This window comes from Misgurnus anguillicaudatus, chromosome 4 (assembly GCF_027580225.2).
Source record: "Misgurnus anguillicaudatus chromosome 4, ASM2758022v2, whole genome shotgun sequence".
In the NCBI taxonomy this organism is placed as follows: Eukaryota; Metazoa; Chordata; class Actinopteri; order Cypriniformes; family Cobitidae; genus Misgurnus; species Misgurnus anguillicaudatus.
Genome location: NC_073340.2, coordinates 37,799,041 through 37,814,844, shown reverse-complemented (window position 1 = coordinate 37,814,844; position 15,804 = coordinate 37,799,041). Strand labels below are relative to the sequence as shown.

At 37.5% G+C, this 15,804-nt stretch overlaps 2 protein-coding genes across 2 annotated transcripts; one reads left to right on the top strand and one right to left on the bottom strand.

Moving 5' to 3' along the window:
• Positions 1–2,037: 2,037 nt before the first annotated feature.
• On the bottom strand, positions 2,038–6,216 carry hhex (hematopoietically expressed homeobox). Its single transcript, XM_055176730.2, has 4 exons — positions 5,734–6,216; positions 3,523–3,701; positions 3,301–3,351; positions 2,038–2,428 (listed from the first exon to the last, which is right to left on the bottom strand). The coding sequence occupies exons 1-4, from the start codon at positions 6,050–6,052 to the stop codon at positions 2,255–2,257; spliced, it is 723 nt and encodes a 240-aa protein (XP_055032705.1). The 5' UTR covers positions 6,053–6,216; the 3' UTR covers positions 2,038–2,254.
• Positions 6,217–9,283: 3,067 nt separating this feature from the next.
• Positions 9,284–14,558, top strand: fh (fumarate hydratase). The gene is made up of 10 exons (XM_055176736.2): positions 9,284–9,495; positions 9,834–9,968; positions 11,586–11,696; positions 12,336–12,512; positions 12,644–12,826; positions 12,989–13,154; positions 13,242–13,445; positions 13,679–13,806; positions 13,954–14,107; positions 14,347–14,558. Exons 1-10 carry the CDS (start codon positions 9,367–9,369, stop codon positions 14,487–14,489), a joined length of 1,530 nt encoding a protein of 509 aa, XP_055032711.2. The 5' UTR covers positions 9,284–9,366; the 3' UTR covers positions 14,490–14,558.
• Positions 14,559–15,804: the final 1,246 nt, after the last annotated feature.

The window sequence follows — 15,804 nt, the reverse complement described above, 5'->3', positions numbered from 1 at the left end:
TTCAGTTGGGTGCTGAGCTGTTGCTATGGTTACCACCTCCTCTCTTTGGCACTAGGTGATAAAACTAACTTAAAACTATTTAAGCAGTGTTAAAACCCCAACAGATTTAAATGTTCAAACTTTAGTTTGTTTTGGGAGTCTCAGAGTTTGACAGTAATCATTACATCTGAACTGACAGGCCAGTGTGTGTGTGATTAAAGAAAACCCCTGAACATTTCCCTGTAGTTAACACCCACTGTTGTGTCTGTAGATACTTAGATACCTAAAGATTATTATTAGGGTTAGCGAGAGGGACTAATTGCTTTGGAAAGGGCTAATCACTGGTCCATAATCTTTAATGGAAACCTTGTTATCACATCTGACTAACATCCTTTAGTTAGGAGACAAATAAATCAAGGCAGTGTCTCTCCCCCCCTCCGTTCATGAGCGCACATTAAAGCAGTGTGAAGGTTCTGCCGAGCACTTTCATCGCTTCACCAAAAAGGAACAAACAACCATTAAGTGCCCAGAAGTCTGTGCCATCATAGACAAGACTGATTGGAGATTTAAAGCATGAGGACGGACACACACACACACACACACGCTGGTTTTACTCATCTTAACTAATTGATGAGATGAAGTAAGATCTGTTGTCAATTAAACTATCAGCGAGTGATTTCAGCTTGAATGTTCTTTGGCTGATGTGTCAATATTTGAGCAGTTGTTGTCAAACCTTCAGTGACGAGCGGCACTTTTGGCCTTTAGTGAGCGTGTCTCTCTCTCTCTCTGTGTCTGGTGACATGACGGGTGAACCGCTCAGATTCCTCTGTTAACCCAGGAAAATATCACTCAGAGTTTATTGTTCACTCAAGTGTGTTATTTGCTTTTCAATTAGGCCTAATTCATGTGGAGATGGAGCCTTTATATCACCGTCAGGCACATTTTCTGCCTCACCGGCCGGGCCGTAAAATAATGACTTATCTAAACACAGGCAGACAGAATAAGATCATAAATAGTTTTTCTCCAGATGTCACAGTAGGGTTGTGTGAGGAAAAACCACTTTAGACCGCAGAACTGGTTTATATATATGACCAATATTCAGCTGACTGACTGACTGATGGGGATATATTACAGTGTTTGTGTGATAAAGTCACAGATGAGAGAGACATTTCTTCTGATATGATTTCAGTATAGCCGTACGGTATGAATTAAGTGTTGATCTCAGATCATTTGGTATGTTTAAGAGATTGTTGAGATCCACTGTAAGACTCTTGAAGAGATGTAAATGCAAACGGTCGAGACATTGAGATCTCAATCAGCACTTTTCTTTCTTTCGAGCAGGACTATCTTTGATCTTTCTCTGAATAAGAACAAGTCAACAGTTAGCAGTTATAAAGATTGATAGCTAGTGTACAAATAAAAGTTAGTGTTTATATGTACATTATGTGAAGCTGATAAAAGCTGAAGATTTGTCCCTTGTGAACTGCGTTCGTTCGCTGTGCTGTGCTTTCACATGATGTTTTTTTCCACTAAGGATTTGTGAAGCATTTCTCAATTCAGCTGAAATCGATACTCATGGTGTTGGTTTTGGAAACTCTCACGAGCTGTAAGGCTGTTGAACTCGCATATGAACAGAAGCCAGTCATTCATCTCCACCTTCCTCTCTGTTTTTACAATCATTAACTTCATGATGAGCTCAAACGTTCAGGCTGTTTGTCTTGTTTTAAGAGATAACCCATTTGAAGTTTAAACTACAGTCAGTGTAAGGGGAGAGTTAAAGTTTGTGCTGTGAATCTTTGTACAGATGATTGTTTCATTCGGGAAGTGATAGAGTTTCATTGATTTTAATGACTAACAGATAATCGGCTTTAAGATGATTGTCAAAAGAATTCTTTCACGTAAATGAAAGATAAAGAAGTATGAATCACTAAGAAATGATCATCACAGATAATCAGAATCTGTTGACACACGCTTGTCATCATGTTGATTATTTACTTGACATTTTCTGTATGAAATATTAAGTTTTGTATGCAAAATCCAGAAATGTGTATGCTCATCTGATATCCTCAAAATATTGTTTATTGAATAAAAATATTTACACAGCACGAAAAGACACTAAACACACTAGATATACATTTATCATCACAGTTTGACAGTGATAGTTTAAGGATAATCTTCTACATTTTCACACGTCCATTAATTTATTTTTTTGCTACAGTCTCGGCAAATGTACAATATACTACATTATTTACAGCGCTGGTGATGAATGTCATCGTTATGGGTTTATTGAGAAATCTGTGTCTTCTTCAATATCGAGCTCCTGATCCGAATCATCAGACACGTCTGAATCGATCTCACTGCGCTTGCGCGTGGCGTCTGGACTCGATCTGTCAGAGTTTCTCTCAGCTCCTCGGTCCTGTAGATCTCTCTTGACGCTCGCTGGATTCTCCTGTTTCAATACAAAACATTAAAGCTTTAGTTTCTTTTTTTACTGATCTCAACATCAACGCTTAACAACATCAGTCTTTTGTCTTGCGTTCATTACCCGAGCTCTTTTTAATGATTCATAGTTCAGCCTATTATATAAATATATATTACTTTTTCCCCAGAAAATAAAATAATTCGTTTAATTCGCAAAAGCCACGGCTATTTATAACTCTTGTTACAACAATAAAACTTTATTTCGTTTACATTGCAGATAATTTACTCTAAACATTCTGGGTTGTTTCATGTCATGGTTGAGTAAAGATCTGACGAACCTGACCGTTGGATTAAATTAATCTCGAAAATTTCCTTATCTGAGCCAACCATGGGTTAAAGCAACACAGCATTTTTAGCTCCCGTATTTTAAAAGATGCCTAAAATTCTTTATAATACTTGAACATTTCAGTTAGTTATATTTTAATTAAAGTTTAATTTATTTCTATAGCGCTTTTTACAATACTGCATTGTTGCAACGCAACTCTACAGAAATTACATTGTTTATTGTTTTTTTCCCCACTATGATTAGCTTTTATTAAGGTAGAACCCACAGAAAATGTCAGCAATTACAGTTATAGTAATAATATATTAATATGCAATAACAACAACAAATAATAATAAAATATTTTTTTTAATTATTTTTATATTATTACTATTATTATTAGGCTTTGGTTATTATTATTGTTGTTATTTTTATATTATTACTATTATTATTAGGCTATGGTTATTATTATTGTTATTATTTCATAAAATGTTAGTTTTTAACCATTAACCATTTTTACATTTCTTTTTAAATATATTTTATTGTTAGTTCGTGTTAGTGTAGTGAAGACTTCTCACCTGTTTTAGTCGCCTCCACTTCGCCCGGCGGTTCTGAAACCATGTTTTCACCTGCAGACCGTTTGAATACAAATGAATTAAGATTTAATAACAAAACTTTGACAAACAAATTTGACGAACTAATGATTTAGCTTTATGAATAAATATATCTAACATATTATTATTATTATGTATTATTGCTATTATGAATAAATGCATGCAGAATATTCTAGAAATGCGCACCTGTCTCTCGCTGAGTTGTAGGATTTTTGCGAGTCTTTTTCTCTCTGGAGGTGACAGATATTTCTGCGTCTCAAACTTCTTTTCCAGCTCAATGGTTTGATCATTAGAGAATCGAACCTGACCACCTTTACGCTTATGAAGGGGTCGCTGAATAAACGGCGTCCACATCAGAGGTTTACCTAAAAAACAAAAAACAATCATTACTGTACAATACAATATGCAGTTGAGAAAACATGGATTAATTCTCTATATTATTTAAAAAATGAAATAAATGACTCCTATGCATAGGGAATGTATAGTGATCTATAGAAAAGTCAATGTGTGTATAAATGAGGAATGGTTGACATTGAATCAGTGATCATTTAGTGTTGCGTGTTGGATATGCACTGTATCTCTTTCCAAGCGCGTCTGTCAGCATTCACATCCGCTGAAAGTTTGACTTTATGAGCAGAAGGACTATGGCAAAATTTCCGTCAATGTGTTTCCTGTTGGTTAATCTGGTGAATGGGTCGAACATCCGTCCAATCCACTCACTAAACACATAGGAAACTGCGATTTATCCTCTTTTAGAAAACAATCTTATTAAAAGCTTTCAGAGGTCAGTCTGTCAGCGCTCGAGCTGATCAAAGTTTATCTCCTGTACAAGAAAAAAATCATTTTGGATTGATCTAGTTGTGTTGTTTAATTATAATTGTATATAGATGTTATTTTTTCAACCAAAAACTTATAACCTAACACTAGTTTCTATGTTGTTCTTCTTTTCTAGAGATGTTCAGAGTTATTTCATTTGTAGGCTTAACTCGCTGCTAAATAAATAAATGTAAATGTGAATTTATTTGTTTTAAAAAATATCAAATTTAAAAAGTGTGTGCACTGTTAAAAGTTAGATCAACTTCAATACTAATTTACTTCAATTGGTAACACCCCCTAAAAATATTTTTTCAACTTAAAATTTCACTTTAGTTTCACTTAAGGTACGAAATGTCAGTTAAATAAACTTAAATATTGTAGGTGTTACCAATTGAAGTAACTTACTTTTTAAGTTGAACCAACCTGTGTGTGTGTGTGTGTGTGTGTGTGTGTGTGTGTGTGTGTGTGTGTGTGTGTGTGTAATGAGCTAAAAGCTGTGCAGAACATTTGTTTTGGTTATATAAAACCATAGCTGAATTATCAAATGGTTTTATTCAGTTTAGAAACATTTTCTTTTTTAGATGAAGGTGCACGAGGTGTTTCATATGTTATAGGGTTCAGCCCATTGAAGGGAAACGAACAATCTGTAAAAAACGGATCCCGGCTATCAGAAGTCGAGTGTTTCCTGAATATGTGTGTATTGAGGATGTGGATAAAATAATCAGCAGTGTGCACGAGTCCTGCTCCAGGAAAACATCTCACAGCTTCTGAAAGCACATTTACTCCTATCGAGAGCTCAAGATTTCCGGAATGAACGGAAAGGGTCAGGGCTTGCTGAACACAGGCAGTTTGAACCTCAGACCAACACTTCTGTTAACACAACACATATGAAACAGAGCTTTTAACCTCCAACTCACCAATATCTGTGTTTGTGTGTGTGTGTGTGTGTGTGTTAAAGACGTTTCCTGGAATGTTGTCTTCTCTCAATTAATTGTTGCTTTCTTCTCATTTTAATATGTAGTATCAGAGCCACAGTAATGCGCTTTGAACTGCAGTTTCGAAATATAGAAGAGCTTCCTCTTCAGGTCAGTCTGGTTGATATTATTAACCACATGAGCTGTTGGTAAACAGACCTCATATAGCTCTGCTTTTTTTGTCAAATCATTTCGACATCGTTTTACAAATCGTTTCACCACACACTGAGTGAACAAAATGTAAAAAATATGTCTGTTAAATAAACAACTATTTAAATCCTCATAAAGGGCTACACTGCAAAATAAATCTTAAAAACTTGTGTCCATTTTTACAGTTTTATTAATGGAAAGTCATTTCAATTTTCTATATTAAATCTTGATTAGTACTGAATTCCTAAAAAAGTGGGCCTTAATGCTTACATTTTGACCAGTTAAATTGATGTAAAACATGACGTGTTGATCAGATCATTTGGGTCATTTTTGTGCCTCACTCCAGTCATACCTGAACTTGTTCACCGGTCAAATCCACGGCGGCGATGACAGAATGTGTTAATGTTACAACAGTTTTTTAACAAGTTTACATGAGAAAAGTAAATAAAAGTCTCACCTAGTGGGTCGTGTCGGATCAGCGCGTGGGTAAAGTCGCCCACTGAGCGCTGGAACGGGTAGATGGACGCGTACGTAGCCGTCAGAGCGTGCGGCGACAACACCGGGTGGATCGGCGTGGGCTCGTAGATTGGAGTCCGATAAGAGGGTATCAGACTTGTGAAAGATGAGTTTGGAGATGGTAGTGTCGGTGTCGGCACGACCGGGCTGGACGCGGACCCGTTTCTGCCCAGAATGTCCTCGATGTAGAAAGGCGTCGGGTGGACCGACGGCGCGGGCGTCGGTGCGTAAAGAGGCGCGTTCGCGTGATGGAACTGCATGTCGGATGAATTTCAGCTCAATAAACTGATGTCAGTAGTGATAAAGTTTCTCTGCAGACCTCGCCGGTACTTCTGCTTCCATGTAGTTTGTCAGGTTGCGCGATGAGGTTGCTGGTGAGGGAGGTTGTGTCCTGTGAGGGAGGGAAATAACGGGTCAAACTTCCTGCAGGTACACGAGCTCTGATTGGTTCTCTGTGAAGAATGAGATGAAGATGATAACGAAACCTGGAGAAAGTCTGGATGCACCTGGACGTGAAGACGCGCGCGCTGTACATTGTTTCAGTGTCAGGATACGAAAGCGCATCATAATTCTTATGCTGTTATTTATTCATTTATTTTCATTTTATCACACAAAGGGTTGAAATGTTGTGGCCAAGATTAAATGGCTCGTTTTATCGAATTGTTAATAATTGACCGTTAAATTCTGTCGGGTTTTTAGTCTTTGCTGTTAGCACATTTAAAATGAAATAAATGTTAGCCTAATGTTAATTATTTCATTTAAAAAAAACACAATTCAGTCATGTGCAACCGGTGTCCACAAGTCTTTTTTACAGTATAGTCTACAGAACACTGAAGAGGCCTCCATCAATAGATGATTAAAATAATGTCTTATGTCGACAGAACAACAATGGTTGGCGTTATATCCGCACAATTGGTCTAATAATTTGTGCACATTGTGAAATGTTGTGACATTATGAGTTGTTGTTTTATATTGATGCCAAATCATTCATGTCAACATGTTCGTATTTATTTCATTGAATAACCTTTAATTGTGTTGGATTGTTGGTCTGGGTCACCATGAACTGATCTACTCATGTGACCGATTCAAGTGGGTCGTAGATCTTACACAGATAAGTCTAATATCACTTTGCATTTATCAGAGGGGGAGATGAAACCATTTTATACATGAAAGACTGATCTAGGATCGGCTAATATTTGAGCTTTGACAATCATTGCCGTTAATTGATCCGCTGTCACTGTTGGCGCCGCACATCCAGCGCGCGCACAGAAACAAACGATTCCTGACGAGAAAAAAATTCACATTTAACAACTATGAGAGAAAAAAAACCTCTCATTTAACAATAAGAGAAAAAAACTCACATTTAACAACAATGAGAGAAAAAAGCTCACATTTAACAACAATAAGAGAAAAAAACTCACATTTAACAACAATGAGAGAAAAAAATTCACATTTAACAACTATGAGAGAAAAACACTCTCATTTAACAATAAGAGAAAAAAAACGTACATTTAACAACAATAAGAGAAAAAACTCACATTTAACAACAATGAGAGAAAAAAGCTCACATTTAACAACAATAAGAGAAAAAAACTCACATTTAACAACAATGAGAGAAAAAAGCTCACATTTAACAACAATAAGAGAAAAAAACTCACATTTAACAACAATAAGAGAAAAAAACTCACATTTAACAACAATAAGAGAAAAAAGCTCACATTTAACAACAATAAGAGAAAAAAACTCACATTTAACAACAATAAGAGAAAAAAACTCACATTTAACAACAATGAGAGAGAAAAAATCACATTTAACAACAATAACAGAAAAAAAACCTCACATTTAACAACAATAAGAGAAAAAAGCTCACATTTAACAACAATAAGAGGAAAAAAACTCAAATTAAAGAGAAAAACCTCACATTTAACACCAGTGAGAGAGAAAAAGAAAAGAAAAGAGAGTAACACCCGCTTTATGACAAGAATCGATGTTTTAATCTTGCTGTAACAGAGACTCACTGAAGTTTTTTATCACGGAATTATTTGGCTATTTGATAAATGACATCAATAATCACGAACTTTACTCTTTACCAACAATGATATTCACCTTAAACGTATTTTCCTATTTAAAAATCAGTAGCAATTTAAATGTAAGATAGTGTTTTTGCATAATGTCGTCATTTGATACTCAGTCCTTTGATAAGAAAGTATAATCAATAAGTCAGAAAAAGACTGATAACTCTTATCAGAGTCGTTAGGCGCTATTGATCACAGGCAGGTTTCAATTAGCAGGTGATAAACATTCAAATACACAATTCATTTCCAACGAGGAAAGACTAACTTAATACTAACTAATCACTCAAACACGAATAGGAAACGTTAGGTGAACAGATATAATCTTCTTTCTCTAATGTGGTGACAGCTGATGTTTGACATGAATCGCTGTCTTTTCTCAATGACTGTTTCTAGCTACAGTTTCTTTGTTGTCAACTTCAATCATTCATTTCAAGTCGAATAAATACTTTGTCTTTAAAAAAACAGTTTAGACTTTATTTTTAAGAACATTAATGTATATAAAAAATAACGATATCACAATATTTTTCACAGCATTATTTTTACATTATGTAATGATTTTATTCAGAAAACAGGAAATCACAAAAAAATAAAAGCAATTAAGATGCAGGCAGGCATTACATTTATTCTTCTAGCAGACTCTTTTATTCAAAGTGAATTACAAATAAAGGACCATTTAACACTTTGTTTTAGGAGCCATTAATAATAAAATAATAATAATAATAATTTTATTGCAAGAATAATTTTTCATTGTTTTGACTTTACTATGCCTATTGTTGTTTTTCAAATACTGTGCTGTCTTACAGGCATCGTCACCATTTATAGACTAAATTTATTAGATCAGTATGTACCATAATATGTATTTGTTGTAGCTCTATTTAATTTATTTGCCACATATTTGGTCATGTTGGACCCCCAGGTGCCACCAATTGTTATAGTATTAAAAAAAAAAAGATAAACTGAAAGGTCAATACAGTATTTTTCAGGCCTGTAGTGGTAAATGTAAACACTTTCTGGCATTAGAGCCACAACGGATGCTGAGCTCAGTGTTCTGAATCTAGAATTTTTATGTATGATGTTGTCGTCATCTAGTGGTTATAGTTTGTAAAACATGATATTTGGTTTAAACAGCAGACAGGTCTTTGTTAGCACATAACCAACCCAAATCGTTGAATATGGAATTTACAGAAATAAGTGTTTTAAGTCTTTGTTAAGGCTCTAAATTACATGTGGCAGATTTACAACAGCTTTTAATACAATAATACATATAAGTAGATACAAACAAAAACAATATTATAACAGACCAATGAAACGACAACAGAGCCATTAAAGAGCGCAAACTCGTTTAATTTCTAAAGGTGTCACTGGTAATTGTGTCCCTGTAACAACAGACCCAGCCGGTGGCCTCGGGCTCTTCTCTCGCGTGTTGTGTTTCACTCATATGTGTCCGCCCCCTGATTCTCGGCTCTGGTTGGTGAACATCAGTTCCGCCCCCGGTCGCCATGTATCGCTCCTCACGAAACCTGCAGCGCTTCAGCGCGAGTCTGTCGAACTTCCGAGCCGTGCAGAGATCCATCACCGTCCGGAACATCAGCCCGGTGCCAGGCGTGCTGCTGAACCCACTCAGAATGGTATAAAATCTGACTGTTATTGTAGTGTTCAGTCAATGTAGCCTGGAGGCCGACGCATGACCTTCATGTTTACAGCTGTCAGATATTAAATATCTTCTACAGTATAATCATGCACGTGCTTCATAGCTGTTTAAACACACACGTGCATCGTCTGACGCTAATTCTGAGTCGTTAGGGTTAAATACTTAACGGTGTGATTGAGAAACATCACCGATAGTAGTTTTTATATTTTCTGGTGATTTGGCTTGAAATCTTTGCGATTATTTGTCGGATAAAAGTAAAGAAAAACTGTAATCATGTGTATCAGATAGTAATTGTGATGATTGTGTGTTTTTCAGGCGAGTTCACAGTCATACAGGATTGAGAGAGACACATTCGGAGAGCTCAAAGTTCCTTCTGATAAATATTATGGAGCTCAAACCGTCAGATCAACGATGAACTTCAAGATTGGAGGAGCAACAGAAAGAATGCCAGTGAGTTTTAGATCACATCATCACGTGCTGTTATGTCAGTGAGTTCTAGATCACATCATCACGCGCTGTAATGTCAGTGAGTTCTAGATCACATCATCACGTGCTGTAATGTCAGTGAGTTCTAGATCACATCATCACGTGATGTAATGTCAGTGAGTTCTAGATCACATCATCACGCGCTGTAATGTCAGTGAGTTCTAGATCACATCATCACGTGATGTAATGTCAGTGAGTTCTAGATCACATCATCACGTGTTGTAATGTCAGTGAGTTCTAGATCACATCATCACGCGCTGTAATGTCAGTGAGTTCTAGATCACATCATCACGTGTTGTAATGTCAGTGAGTTCTAGATCACATCATCACGTGATGTAATGTCAGTTAGTTCTAGATCACATCATCACGTGTTGTAATGTCAGTGAGTTCTAGATCACATCATCACGCGCTGTAATGTCAGTGAGTTCTAGATCACATCATCACGTGTTGTAATGTCAGTGAGTTCTAGATCACATCATCACGTGTTGTAATGTCAGTGAGTTCTAGATCACATCATCACGTGTTGTAATGTCAGTGAGTTCTAGATCACATCATCACGCGCTGTAATGTCAGTGAGATCTAGATCACATCATCACGTGTTGTAATGTCAGTGAGTTCTAGATCACATCATCACGCGCTGTAATGTCAGTGAGATCTAGATCACATCATCACGCGCTGTAATGTCAGTGAGTTCTAGATCACATCATCACGTGTTGTAATGTCAGTGAGTTCTAGATCACATCATCACGTGTTGTAATGTCAGTGAGTTCTAGATCACATCATCACGTGTTGTAATGTCAGTGAGTTCTAGATCACATCATCACGTGTTGTAATGTCAGTGAGTTCTAGATCACATCATCACGTGTTGTAATGTCAGTGAGTTCTAGATCACATCATCACGTGTTGTAATGTCAGTGAGTTCTAGATCACATCATCACGCGCTGTAATGTCAGTGAGATCTAGATCACATCATCACGTGTTGTAATGTCAGTGAGATCTAGATCACATCATCACGCGCTGTAATGTCAGTGAGATCTAGATCACATCATCACGTGTTGTAATGTCAGTGAGATCTAGATCACATCATCACGTGTTGTAATGTCAGTGAGTTCTAGATCACATCATCACGTGTTGTAATGTCAGTGAGTTCTAGATCACATCATCACGTGTTGTAATGTCAGTGAGTTCTAGATCACATCATCACGTGTTGTAATGTCAGTGAGTTCTAGATCACATCATCACGTGTTGTAATGTCAGTTAGTTCTAGATCACATCATCACGCGCTGTAATGTCAGTGAGATCTAGATCACATCATCACGCGCTGTAATGTCAGTGAGATCTAGATCACATCATCACGTGTTGTAATGTCAGTGAGTTCTAGATCACATCATCACGTGTTGTAATGTCAGTGAGTTCTAGATCACATCATCACGCGCTGTAATGTCAGTGAGATCTAGATCACATCATCACGTGATGTAATGTCAGTTAGTTCTAGATCACATCATCACGTGATGTAATGTCAGTGAGTTCTAGATCACTGAATAGATTGTATGAATTATTAATGATTTCTTCTCTCTGTAGGTTCAGGTGATCAAAGCATTTGGGATTTTAAAGAAAGCTGCAGCAGAAGTAAATAAAGATTATGGTTTGGACCCAAAGATTGCAGAAGCCATCATGACAGCTGCTGATGAGGTGATTTCTCAAATGTTTGACTTTTACTGCAGCTAGTTTGTCTGTTAGTTTATTATCCGTTGAATACATTAGAACAGAGCTGTTGTGTGTTGGTTGCAGTGTTTTCATGACAGTTAAAGGGATAGTTTACTTTGAGATGAAGGTTCTGCCGTCGTGTACTTGTCCTCGTGTTGGTCTGGGCCTGGGTGGGTTTCTTTTTTCTGATGAACACAAAATATATTTTGAGAAATGTAGCAGATAGTGACCATTGACTTTCATGGTAGGAATAAAAAAAAATGATGGAATTTAATGTGCACTGTTAACTGTGTGGTTACCATCATTTATCAAAATATTTTCTTCATCATTTATCACAATACTTCCAAAATATATTTTTTCCTACTATGGAAGCCAATGGTCACTATCTGCTGTGTGTTTACCATCATTTCTCAAAATATAATTTTTTGTGTTCATCAGAAAAAGAATTTCATACATGTTTAGAACAACATGAGGATGAGTAAATGATGACAGAATGTTCATTTTAAAGTGAACTATCCCTTTAAGGTAATTGTCATTACTGTGATGCTGACTACATTAAAGCCAGATTCAGTTCATGTGTAATGTGGGCTCCAGTGTTGCTCAAGTGTTCTGTTTGGGTTCCAGGTGGCTGCTGGGAAGCTGGATGATCATTTCCCACTGGTGGTCTGGCAAACAGGATCTGGAACTCAGACCAACATGAACGTTAATGAGGTGATCAGCAACAGAGCCATTGAGATACTTGGAGGAAAACTGGGTAGCAAAGACCCTGTTCATCCAAATGATCACGTCAACAAGAGCCAGGTCACTGCACGCACGCAACACTAACATTGAAGTCTATACTTGTGGACATACTTAGTCATATTGCCCTATCCTAAAATAACTCCTGTGGTTAAGTGTGTGTGTGATGTTGCTGATTGTTTTGTTTATTTCAGAGCTCTAATGATACGTTCCCCACTGCCATGCACATCGCTGCAGCTAAAGAAGTCCACGAGGTTCTTCTGCCGGGTCTTCAGGTTCTGCACGACGCGCTTGCTGCCAAAGCCCAGCAGTTTAATGACATCATTAAAATCGGCCGCACACACACGCAGGACGCTGTGCCGCTCACTCTCGGACAGGTAAAAGAGTTTCTTTACGGTTTCTTAATGCTGAGTGAGTCATTAGAGTCAATACTGAAACCGCATCATTGTTGCACTTACACTTTACTATTGAAAAAATGTTGTGCTTTTTATTTAATAAAGAAACCAAATCAACCATTTCTGTTATATTTGTGTGAGCAGGAGTTTGGAGGTTATGTCCAGCAGGTGAAGTACAGTATTGAACGAGTGAAAGCCTCTATGCCCCGTGTTTATGAGCTGGCAGCGGGAGGCACCGCCGTCGGCACCGGACTCAACACGCGCATCGGATTTGCGGAGAAAGTGGCAGATAAAGTGTCCGCACTGACAGGTCAGCATTAAATGATATGCCAGTTTGAGTGCAGAATACAAGACATTCAGTAGCCGCTCATCGCTGCCCTCATGTGGTCTTTTATAGGTCTGCCTTTTGTGACTGCGGCCAATAAATTCGAAGCTCTGGCAGCCCATGATGCTTTAGTGGAGCTGAGTGGCTCTCTCAACACCGTCGCCGTGAGCATGATGAAGATTGCCAATGACATTCGCTTTTTAGGCTCTGGACCTCGCTCGGGTCTCGGCGAGTTGATCCTGCCTGAGAATGAACCTGGATCCAGTATAATGCCAGGTGAGTGACATCACTGCCAGCCAATCAGACACTTAGGTTTGTTTTAGATTATACTAATGACAGGTTTGATGATGTCATGGTAAGTAGATCTGTGTGTCTGTGTATTTCTGTGGCCACTGATCTCCTTTGACCCCTAACACAGACACATAATATACATCTCTCACTCTCTTTCGTCATCTTACTGCACTCTTGTCTTTGTCAGGTATGGAAACTGATGGTTGTGTGTTGTACAGGTAAAGTGAACCCCACCCAGTGTGAGGCCATGACTATGGTAGCCGCTCAGGTGATGGGAAATCATGTGGCCGTTACTATCGGAGGAAGCAATGGACACTTTGAACTCAACGTTTTCAAACCAATGATAGTGAGTACAAAATGTTTGTGTTCGTTTAGCTATGAGATTCATGTTATGCACTGGTCACATGACTCTTTGGGCAGTGATGCAAACGATTCTTTGATGAGATGTTATCTGGATGTGAACATTGTTTATCTTTTTCTTCCTCTCTGGCAGATTAAAAATGTGCTGAACTCTGCCAGGCTGTTGGGCGACGCCTGTGTTTCATTCACTAATAACTGTGTCGTTGGAATCGAGGCCAATACTGAACGAATCAACAAACTCATGAATGAATCACTGATGCTGGTCACCGCTCTGAATCCTCATATAGGTAACAGACAGCAGAGGGCACTGTGTGCAAAAAATACACATCTTAAAATACATCTTTATCATTTAGTCTGCCTCATGGTTTTCTTCTATGAACAAGCGCAGAAATCCATCAGATAGATGTGACTGTATTGTTGTGTTTTGTATTGTTGGTGAATGTTTTGACTTTGTTTATGACACACACAGTGATGTTTCGTACAGTCACATGTTGTTTTTTACTGTATGTGGCTTCTCTTTTTGCAGGTTATGATAAAGCTGCCGCTATCGCAAAGACGGCACATAAAGACGGTTCAACACTGAAGGCTACAGCCATTAAATTGGGCTTCCTGACAGAAGAGCAGTTTGATCAGTGGGTTCGGCCCCAGGACATGCTGGGACCAAAATAAACTCTAACCACATGACGGCTCAATGTTACAGGAAATGTGTCTTTGTATAATAAAACCAAGTTTCTTTAAGATTCATCGCCTCATTGGGCACTGATGTATTTTAAGATATTTTAGTGTAAACTGTTTCAGTTTGGACAGCTCTTATATTTATTTTAGTCTAGGACTAGTCTAACCACCCCTTTGTGTAACCAGTGATCTTAACCCATCTGAGCTCATCTGCTGAATTGATCATCAAACACCTTTAATAAATCTGTCTAAAAGTCTTCAGATGAAAACAACTTGAACAGAATGAATCTGCTTTAATGTCATATCTAAGGTTTATGAAGCGATGGTGTCTGATAATAATACTCACAGGGTAAAGGTCACCAGCTGATGTTCCTCAAGTCAAACTCTGGCATTTCTCCCGCTCACTCGGATGTTGTTATTCAAAGCAGTGTGAGGAGATTTCCAGTGGCTCTGTGTAAGTTATAAAGATTGATCCTGGACCAGAGGGACTGATGGAGACCAGCGTGAGGTCAAAGTGCCATATGGTTCACAATAGGAGTAATGCTTCTTCATAAGACAGCTAAGGTGAGGTGTGATGGTTACCTAGAGACACACTTGTGTGACATGTGGCAGCTCTGCAGGGTCGAGCTTTGTGTTTGTGCATAATAATTATTGTCTTTATTAGAAATAAAAACCTCTGTGACCTTCATCATCAGATTCTCTAGAGCTGGAGAATGCATGGGGCTAGTTGTCACTGATTTTTAATCAATGATAAAACAAAAATATAAACAAGTGAAATTAAAAGATTTTGAGTAGACTATATCAAAAAAGTAACCCTCCAGATTGTTTTATCCATTGTGGTAGCTCTTGCTCACAAAAAAACTTCTTTTATTTTCAAAAGAGCCAAGTCTTCTCTCTCCATATATATATTTAATAATAACTATCATGAATCACTCATTGATCTGATGATAATGGATAATTGATGTTGTATCTTAATACTTAAACACCACAGACAGATATTGACTGACTTCAGTCTTTAGCTAATGAGATCCTAACATAAAATGATTGAATGTTATTGAGATGTGAGTCTGTATGATATGATACAGCAGATAAGTAAAGCTGAATGCTGACTATGTGTATCTACATATATATATATATATATATACTATATGTATGTATAATACTATGTATTTACAGCTCATGGAAATCCTATAAACTTTAAAAGCTTGTCATTATACTTGAGATTAATTAACACTTATACTGTATAGTTCATTTGTATCTCACTCAGGCAGTCAGGCCACTAGCTGACAGATGACATAGCTAATGTATG